At 39.9% G+C, this 10,232-nt stretch overlaps 1 protein-coding gene across 2 annotated transcripts in view; it reads left to right on the forward strand.

Annotated features, from left to right (window-relative positions):
- LRRTM4 (leucine rich repeat transmembrane neuronal 4) overlaps positions 1 to 9,774 on the forward strand; it is an 867,464-nt gene extending 857,690 nt beyond the window's left edge. The window contains exon 4 of one of the 2 annotated variants that reach the window (XM_073559510.1): positions 9,257 to 9,369. Coding sequence is in view for 1 of the 2 variants with exons in the window: in XM_073559509.1 (XP_073415610.1) it covers positions 9,257 to 9,481 (225 nt within the window). In the remaining variant the exon portion in view is untranslated. Of the gene's footprint in view, positions 1 to 9,256 lie in introns of both variants that reach the window. The other variant, XM_073559509.1, reaches the window with a different exon arrangement.
- The last annotated feature ends 458 nt before the right edge of the window (positions 9,775 to 10,232 follow it).

Genomic DNA, 10,232 nt, shown 5'->3' on the forward strand with positions numbered 1-10,232 from the left:
ACTTTTCCTTTTTATGCCTTTAAAGCAGAGAGTCATATCGCCCAAAATAGTTAATAAATAACATGTCCCACATGTCTGCTTACATCAGCACAATTTTTGAACTATATTTTTTTTTTCATTAGGAGGTTATAAGGGTTTTAAGTTGACCAGCGATGTCTCATTTTTCCAACAAAATTTTCAAAAACTTTTTTTAAAGGGCCACATCACATTTGAAGAGTGTTTGAAGGGTCTATATTACATAAAACACCCAACAGTGACACCATTCTAAAAACTGCACCCCTCAAGGTGCTCAAAACTAGAGCTGAGCGAATTTGTTCGCCAAATCTGAATTTGCCATATTCGTGCCATATTGTTACACTATTTGTGACGGATGTATGTTTTATGATTGGTTCTGAAAATATTTGTTAATTTCTACTCCCATTGACCCTAACGGCGTTCGGCTGTGTTCGATGAATATTGCAAAAACAATATTCGATGCCAATCATATTCGGAACTGAATCCGAACAAATTTGCTCAACTTTGCTCAAAACCTCATTCAAGAAGCATAGTAACCCATCAGGTGCTTCACAGGAATTGAAGGAAAAAAAATGAACATTTAACTTTTTTCACAAAAATTTTATTTTAGACCCAATATTTTTTATTTTCACAAGGGCAATAGGAGAAAATGGTCCCCAAAATCTGTTGCGCAATTTCTTCTGCGTGCACCAATACCCTGTATTTGGTGGGAAAGCCACTGTTAGGCGCAAGGTTCAAAAGGGAAGGAGCGCCGTTTGTCTTTTTGAATGCAAAATTTTCTGAAATTGAGAGCCCCTGATCTGCCTAAATAGTGGAAACCCCCCACAAGTGACCCCATTTTGGAAACTAGACCCTTCAAGGAACTTATATAAATGAGTGTGGTAAGCACCTTAAGCCACCAGTTGCTTCACAAAAATTTATAACGTTGAGCCGTGATATATTTGATTCCCATTTTTTTTATCTTTCCAAAGGTATCAGGAGAAAATGGACCCCAAAAATAGTTGTGCAATATCTCTTGAGTACGCTGATACCCCTTGTGTGGGGGAAAGCTACTGTTTGGGGGCACGGCAGTCCTCGGAAGGGAAGGAGCACCGTTTGACTTTTCTTGTGTCGTGTCAATAGGATAAAAACAAATGATATTAATTTGTGGATGTGTGGTACTCTTCGAAACAATCCTTCATGCAAAGACCAGGTTTCTCAGGACAAGTCTGACAATTACCAATTGTATCTTTTCACTACATGAGGAGGAGGATGAGAAATAGAGGAATGTGGGATCTTCACCAGTGCCTGAATCTGTGTCGGAGGATAGGAAAGCGTATGACTCCTTTGGTGAATAGCGTCTGCTTAACAAATGGGCCATTTTTATTTTATTATTCAAAACACTGGGTATGTCTGTGTAGGTGGTGCTTTTACATGTGTATTGTGTGGGGCTTGTGCAAATGGTACTATTCATTATAAAAAGTAGAGGAAAAAAATTACAGTGACATTCACTACACTAAAGCCCCACCTATAAAGCTACTCGTTACTTACTATTCTTTTTTTGCAAGAGAAAATCGTACGTCACTAACACTGCGATGTCCACTACTCAAATGCACTACCTCCCTACCTATGATATTACACTGTACTAACTACTATTATTTTGTTTTCTTATAAAAAAAAAATCTGATATCCCTTGGTGCAGTCTCTGATCAGCAGCGACACTGATCAGAGTGCTGCAGCCATGGGAAGAGCATAAATGCTCAGTGCAGGATGCATCGCAAAACGTGTGCCAAAAATACAATTGGGAGTGGGTGGGGACTGGAACAGGGACTGGAGAACCTCTGCTTCTGCTGTGATCACTGGTCGGTCACACAGCAGCCAGCACACAGCAAAGATCGCCGGAGGCAGGAGACTCAGCACTGATCACAGGAGAATTGCACTGGCTATCAATGAATTTCTCTCTCTCAGGTAACACAGGCGATATATAACCGCTCTGTGTTCCAACTCTGTGACAACACCAATTACAGCATGTCACATTCTTTTTTTTTTCATAACTATTTTGACATTGCTGTGATTGCCTGGTCAGAACTGATCAGCGATCGCCAATGTGTGGGGGGGTGGTATAGAGTGTCCTGCTGTCAGAGGCAGAAGCCATCTTACCTCAGTCACCGCGCGATGCAGCGTGGGAAGCAGAACCACAGCTCCTGCAAAGCAGTATACACACGGCTCATGTTGGGAAGGAGTTAATACTAAGCAATCACCCCCTCCACGAACTGATAGGTTGTGAGTGGTTATCTCATCAGTATTTTGCACCTCTGTTGCCGCCATCTTTACTATACGCGTTTGCTGCATCCGGAGGGTGCAATCGTTCTGAAACCTGGGCAGTGAAATGTTACTGTCCCTTTTCTTGCTGTGTGAAATTTTGAATTTTTGTGGGGGAATTCTAATTCCCCTCATTGTGGCTTTGCTTTTATTTTAATTACAAACTCCTTGTCAGACCTTCATACTGCTCTGACTGACTAATTCTCATTTAACTCATTCTGCAGCCAGCAATAGACTTTGCAATACAGAGGATATAGAAGGCAAATGGTGCAATTTTTTTTAAGAAACCGAATTGCAAAAAAAAAATTTTAAGTAGCAAAAAGACATTAATTCCCCAGGGAATTTTTTAAAAACTACAATGGTCACGTGTACAGAATAAGTGACCACAGCAGCCAATTACTGGGATCACGGGCTCATGTAATTTACATGGCATCACTGCTGAGCCAGTGTTTGGCTGCAGTGGTAACAAGCATTGAGGATTGGCATCACTATTGAAGCCTGTAAAGAACCACAGCGAACAGCAATGGAAGGTGAGTAATACTGAGTTTATTATTTTTTTTTCACTGTCATGACCTTATGAGCACTTTCTTATGCAGGAAACATTTTATGTTTTGAGCTCTCTTTTGGAGTACTTATGAATTTTAATTTTGATGCAAATTTAGAAAAAAGAAACTGTTATTGGTATTATTCATATTTTTGTATTTTTTTTACCATTCATATTTTATGTGGGCACACTTTTCTTGTACAGAAAGAGAAAACCCCCTTTAATGAGTTAACTATGAAGATAGCCCCTTTTAAGATGCTCCTCTCTGTCCCTCGTCCTCATTGTGACGTTCCAAATTTGGTTTGCAGACCGGTCACCATTCTGGTCGCTCTTCTCTGAACTTGCTCCAGTTTGTTGATGTCTTTTTTAAAATGTGGAGCCCAAAACTGGACACAGTATTCCAGATGAGGTCTGACCAAAGAGGATTAGAAGGCAATAATGACTTCACGTGATCTAGACTGTATGCTTCTGTTAATACATCCTAGAATTGCATTTGCCTTTTTTGCTGCTGCATCACACTGTTGACTCATATTCAGTCTGTGATCTATTAGTATACCCAAGTCTTTTTCACATGTGCTGTTGCTTAGGCCTATTCCTCCCATTCTGTATATGCTTTTTTCATTTTTATTGCCCAGATGTAGTACTTTGCATTTTTCCCTGTTAAAAACCATTTTTTTAGTTGCTGCCCACTGCTCCAGTTTATTTATATCTTTTTGAATCCTCACTTTCTCTTCCCTAGTATTAGCTATCCCTCCTAATCTTGTGCTATCGGCAAATTTAATCAGTGTACCCTCAATTCCTTCATCTAAATCATTGAAAAAGATGTTGAGCATTACAGGGCTCTGAACAGAGCCCTGTGGTACCTCACTTATTTTGGTGCTAATACTATTTTACTTAGACTTAAGCACTCTAAAACTTTAGAATTTGCTCTCTGGATACCTTGGTCTGTTCCCTCTTATTGTATTATCATTGGATGTCTCCATAATACATAATACATATGGACCTTGAGTCCATTACACCTCAGAATTTCACACAATGTGCACGCTAATCTAAATATTTATTAATCCATAATACATAATATACTTCTTCATATATATACCACTTACCTGGCCTTCATTCCAGTACCTCTTTTTGTATTGCTTTTCTTACCCAATTCCTTGTTTTTACCACTTGTAATTTGTTGCATAATTTAAAACGTTCTTATTTCTTGCTGTTTATATGCTCAGGCATCCCTTGTTTTCTGTGCCACCACTTCACCATGTATTTATAATAAAAAGTGTTTTAATACATAATATCCTGTTTCACATTCCCTTTATTTGTTGATACCTTTCCTTTTGACCTTTATTCATTATTTTCTTTGTTGGGTTCTCCTCTTGGTTTGAGGACAGAAAACAACACAGAGGAGATGTCCTGAGAGCAGAAAGAGGAGACAGCCTGGGGCAGAGAGGAACACTGAGGAGATGGCCTGAGAGCAGAAAGAAATGTGGAGGAGACAGCCTGGGGCAGAGAGGAACACTGAGGAGATGGCCTGAGGCAGAGAGGAACACTGAGGAGACGGCCTGAGGCAGAGAGGAACACTGAGATGCCCTGAGAGCAGAAAGAAATGCTGAGGAGAAGGCCTGAGGCAGAGAGGAGGACTCAGTAGATGACCTGAGGGCAGCGAAAAACACTGAGCTGAGTAGATGGCCTGAGGACAGAAAGAAACGCTGAGGAGATGATCTGAGAGCAGAAAGAAACACTAAGGAGATGGCCTGAGGCAGAGAGGAGCACTGCCGAGATGTCTTGAGGGTAGAGAGAAACATCGAGTAGATGGCCTGAGGGCAGAGAGGCACAATTAGGAGACGGCCTGAGGGTAGAGAGAGATGCTGAGTCGATGGGCTTAGGGCAGAGAGAAATACTGAGGTTTCAACTTGACGGCAGAGAGGATTACTGAAGAGATGGCCTTAGTGCAAAGAGGAGCACTGAATAGACAAACTTGGAGCAGAAAGTAGTCCTAAGGAGACTGCGCGAGGCAGGAACGCAATGATTGCCGTCACAGAGGTCACGACCTAGCCCGTGTGTGTGGAGGGGGTGCCAACGCATACTTCAGCTGGATGTGTGTCCAACATTTTGGGGTTGTTATAACAGCAGTAATTCACTACAACTTTGGTCCAGGTCTACAGGGACTAAAAAAAAATTAATAAAACGTAGACCCCCCACTTTCCTTCCATTAAAATTAGAATCACGCTCCATTTTTCAAAGTTGAAAATAGAGAAATAAAAAAAATATATATTTTGCATTGACATGTCCATAAGTCCAAGCTATCAAAATATACCATTAATTAACCGGTACATTATCAATCATAAAGTGGAATTGAAACACTATTTTTGCCATTTTTGGTCACAAAAAAAATGTAACAACAAGTGGTCAATACATACAAAGTCTAAGGTGGTGCATAAATCAAAACACAGATGCATCGATGGAAAAATAAAAAAGTGGCCACATAAATCATTTTTTTTTCACCATTTAAATAAATAAAAGTAAAACTTTACATGTTTGGCATCATCGTATCTTTCTGATCTGGAGAATCATATTGCAAGGTCATTTTTTTTTACCACAGACAAAGGGTGGTTTTTTTTAACCATTTTACCGCACTTGGAAAAAATTTTTCTTCTTGATTTTTTTCGCATTGTAAAATAAATGGCGTAATTCAAAACTACATCGTATCTTGCAAAAAAAAGAGGTTTATTATATGGTAATCTTATTTACTTTTCTCCAGATCATCGTTGCAAGTTGATAAATTAAACCAATATGCACATATTATTTTCAGTCTATGTAACTCCATTTCTTATATTGTAGCATTTGAGCTTTTACGAGAATTTGTAGAATTTACCTTGTGTGACCCTGACATGAGCGCGCAACGCTTTGCATAGCTGACAAACATTGATTGGCAGAATATAAACTAAACCGACATCTGATTCTCAGGTGACTGATTTTCTTAGTCACAGAAAATCCCGAGCAACACAGCAGGTGTCCTGGTGCTCAAGGCTGCCAGAAAGTACTATGCCTTGGATAAAATTTATTCTAGCACCCCTACCAGTTCAACCTAAATTTTAAATCTTTTTCATAAATGTTTTCAGAATCAAATTTGAATCCCTTATCAATTATTATTATTATTATTATGAGGCGGAGGTCACACTTGCGAGAAACTCCCACGAGTCTCGCACCTCAATACCCGTACTCAATACTACATTATATAGCTGTAACCACCCCCATAGGTGGGCAGTGTATGTGTGGTTAGTCAGTCCCGCCCAGCTCTCCGACTAACCCTGTAGTCCTCCCTTATAGGTAAACAAACAAAAACAAAGCTTGTAGGACTACAAGTCCCGGAGCACCATTGCTGGCTTACAGTGCAGACGATCTCCTCTGCGACACATACCAGCCATTCACAATGATGCCGGTCACTGTCTCACTATCACCATTACACCTCCATGCATATCCTGAGATGCCACATACAGCGCCCCCTAGCTGTAACCAGGGTCACTGCCTAACTATATATATATACTGCTCAAAAAAACAAAGTGAACACTTAAACAACAAAATGTAACTCCAAGTCAGTCACACGTCTGTGAAATCAACACTGATTGTGATTCTATTTCTCCTGCTGTTGTGCCAATGGATTCAACAGGTAGAAATGATAAGAAGGTCACTAACATCCATGTGTCTGCTCAGTAAGAGTGTCTAGTGTTCCCTTTATTTTTTGAACAGTATATATATATATATATATATATATATATATGTATTATATACAGCTCTAGAAAAAATTAAGAGACCACCACATCAAAACCCTGTCATGGGCAGCCTGTTCTCCAGACCTGAACCCCATTGAAAACCTCTGGAATGTAACCAAGAGGATGATGGATATTCACAAGCCATCACACAAAGAAGAACTGCTTACGTTTGTGAGCCAGAAGCAGTGTGAAAGGCTGGTGGAAAGCATGCCAAGACGCATGAAGGCTGTTTTTAAAAATCATGGTTATTCCACAAAGTATTGATTTCTGAACTCTTCCCGAGTTAAAACATTTGTATTGTTGTTTCTAAATGATTATGAATTTGTTTTCTTTGCATTATTTGAGGTCTAAAAGCACTGTTTTTTTTAAATTTTGACCATTTTTCTGTCAGAAAAAATACAAAAATGTATTGCTTGGAAATTCGGAGACATGTTGTCAGAAGTTTATAGAATAAAAGATCAATTTACATTTTACTCAAAAATATACCTATAAAGAGAAAAATCCGACAAACTGAACATTTGAAAGTGGTCTCTTAATTTTTGCCTGAGCTGCATATATATACAGTATATATATATATATATATATATATATATATTGTATAGTAGTGCTGTCATTCAGATAGTGGACACTCACTTGGCATCAAAATAATCAGATCTGGCACGGGTTTTCCACAAAACAATCACAGTCCATGCGGTTTATTTAGGCATCATAAACCATGACCAGCAACATAAAGTTCATATCAACAGCATAGCGTCCATGACAGAGCTTCACTCTGTTATCCCTGTGGTCACGCAGGTTATGCCATACACAGGCTCTCTTTGCCTCACAGTTATATCCCCTCTCTGGGTTTACCTCATGGCTCCTTCACCATGCTGCAGACGTCTATTCCCTCCAGGGAACTATCAGGCACGTGTAGCCATTAAACACAGCATTCACTTGCTGTCAGGAAGACAGCCCCATCTCTCTCAGACGGGACCTTCCAAAACGGACCAACCAGGTCCCAGCATTTACACCATGTGACCTACCCTGGCCACCTTATATGGTCTGTAGCCACGCACACCAGGTCACATGGCTATGGCCTCATCACAGGTCCTTCAACCACTCATACACACTTTATAATAGCGTTCTTAAACACACCCCCTGGGTGGGTTTGTAGGTAACTAGTTCCGCCCATCTCACCAGTTACCTGGAGACTTCCCAAACACACTGAAACAGCGCCTCAGCAGTATCACTGCTGATCAGCACATAAGCAAGCCTCCATCCCAAGGCCACCCAACTTGAGATACATAACGATCCTTTAGCACCCTGCTCCTGTTACCACTCTGGACAAGGCTATCCATTTGTCCTGGGACACCCACACAGCGCCCCCTAGTGGACACAGTGGTCACTACACCACTATATATATATATATATATATATATATATATATATTGTTAAGTACTGTAGTTCCAATTAGATGAATCATTGTGAGTTGTAATACATGATCGGGAGTGTTCAACATCTTAAGAAAAATAGTCTACATTTAGAAGTGGTATATATGTAATTTACAATTAGTACAATACTGTAGGTTCACATAGAGGAGAAGAGGCCTGATCGCAAAGATCAAACGGGGCCTACTATATGATGCTGGGTTATGAAGGGCCCACTGTTTCTTTCCCCATCACCCTTTCAATGAAAAAGATTGTCCAACTCTTGCCATTCAACTCACACATTGATCTATGTAGTCATAAGCATAACTATAATAGGGGCAGAGGTTGCAATTGCACCTAAGTCTCCAAATCCTCTTTGACTCATGTGAAAAGACCATTACTATTAAAGACTTGCAATAATTGTGAGTCCAATTGGCACTTTTGCAGTGGAGCCAACAAGTTTCAAGTTACACCAGTGACTCTAGTGCTGCTGTTTCGGTGGCATTCGCCAGGACAAGCAGTGATGGGTCCCGTTCTTTAATCACTTGACCACTTAGGCCAATGATTCGCTGCAGTAGTCAGGTGAGTGGAACAGAATGCCATCACGTCCTGTAGGATTAAGTACTGTACACCTGTTATCTGACTGCTGCAGTCAGTAACTGGCCTCATCGCTTAGGTAACTGAAGAACAACACATCAGGAGTGGTAAGACTTGAGTGATTGGAGATTAAACCATTGAATTTAGGTTATTTGGTTATTTTATAACACTCCCTGACTTGGACCAATTCAGAAAGCCCATTTAACCCTTGGGCAATTTCCCCATCACCCTCTTTCTATGTAGTGGGGAAAACTGTACAAGTTTTCATCACCTAGTGGGTGATGGATCCAACTAGGGCAGTATACTCATCTCCAAGAGACTCATAGTGACTTTGCATCTGTCTTCATAGATTGTATGTCCCTGTACAATACAACGTTATAAAACTGGATCTTACACGCTGCTATATATAAGCCATGCCAAACACAGTGATTTTTGGGGGAAAGAAAATCCCACTTTTACTGGATTTGTTGGTATATTTTGCCTATGTAATGCAAAAATTGAAATCCTTACTGTTCTCGGATCCTTTCTTATCTTATTTATTAAATAATAGTAGAATAACTAAAATATTCCCTATCATCAACGTGAAATCTAATTTTTTTTTATTCTTTGTTTATGAACAGATTCCGCGGCACATCAAGACTCTACCATACTACAGCTATGACCAGCCCATGGTTGGATATTGCCAGACACACAAGACACTCCTTGTAAATAAGGGCTATGATGGGACATCTCGAGAGCAAAGAGAGACCACCAACTTAGAGCTTAGTAGGGACCAGAGCTACATTTCCACCATAGCTCGCTCAGCAGCACCCGCCATATACATTGAGAGGATACCAAACCAATAACGTCTGGAGTCTTGTTCCTGGATTGTGCATCTTGGGAGAAGAAAAAGTGGACAAACTCACAGTAACAGATGACGGTTGTCTGGAGTTGGAGATATAACGTGCTTTTATAATCAGTAAATAACGCAAAACTAAAAACATTGAGCACGAAACAAACTTCTGGCTGAAGTGCCATGGACCATTACTGGATGAATTAGGAACAGCATGGGGTTTATTTTGGCTTTAAAGTATTATCCAAAGCCCCACTGGTGTAAAAAAAATAAAGTTAATAAAATAATAAGATAAAAACATAACACTGGATCCACACAAGGGATTCCTTAACCAATTTTGGATCCTCTTCCGTTGAATGCGGGAGTAATATCTGCTTGTACATTTGGTTTCATTTTTTCTACACGTTGCATGGTTCCAATACAGATGAACCAAAATGGGGAGACTTTGGGGATTTTGGGGAAGGGAATGCTTCTTGTTTCATGTCGAATAACCCAGTGGATCTCTTTGAACTGTGTTTATTTCCTGTTTTCCAGTTAGAAAGTTTTACTTTTTATCAGACTGCCAGCCACAGGGCATGGCATTGGGGAGAAACCTGCCTTGAATAGAATCATTCTATTGGAGGGTTAGAATCATAAAAAATAAAATTCGCAGAACAGGCAGTGGGAAGCCTGCCCACGTCATACACATAAGGATTATCATTCCCATATTGGTTAATTTGAATTTTATTGACAAGGTTAAATCACAAGAGTATAATTTTTTTTAA

The sequence above is a fragment of the Dendrobates tinctorius genome, unplaced genomic scaffold (assembly GCF_039654945.1).
Source record: "Dendrobates tinctorius isolate UK_male_01 unplaced genomic scaffold, ASM3965494v1 ptg000272l, whole genome shotgun sequence".
Taxonomy (NCBI): domain Eukaryota; kingdom Metazoa; phylum Chordata; class Amphibia; order Anura; family Dendrobatidae; genus Dendrobates; species Dendrobates tinctorius.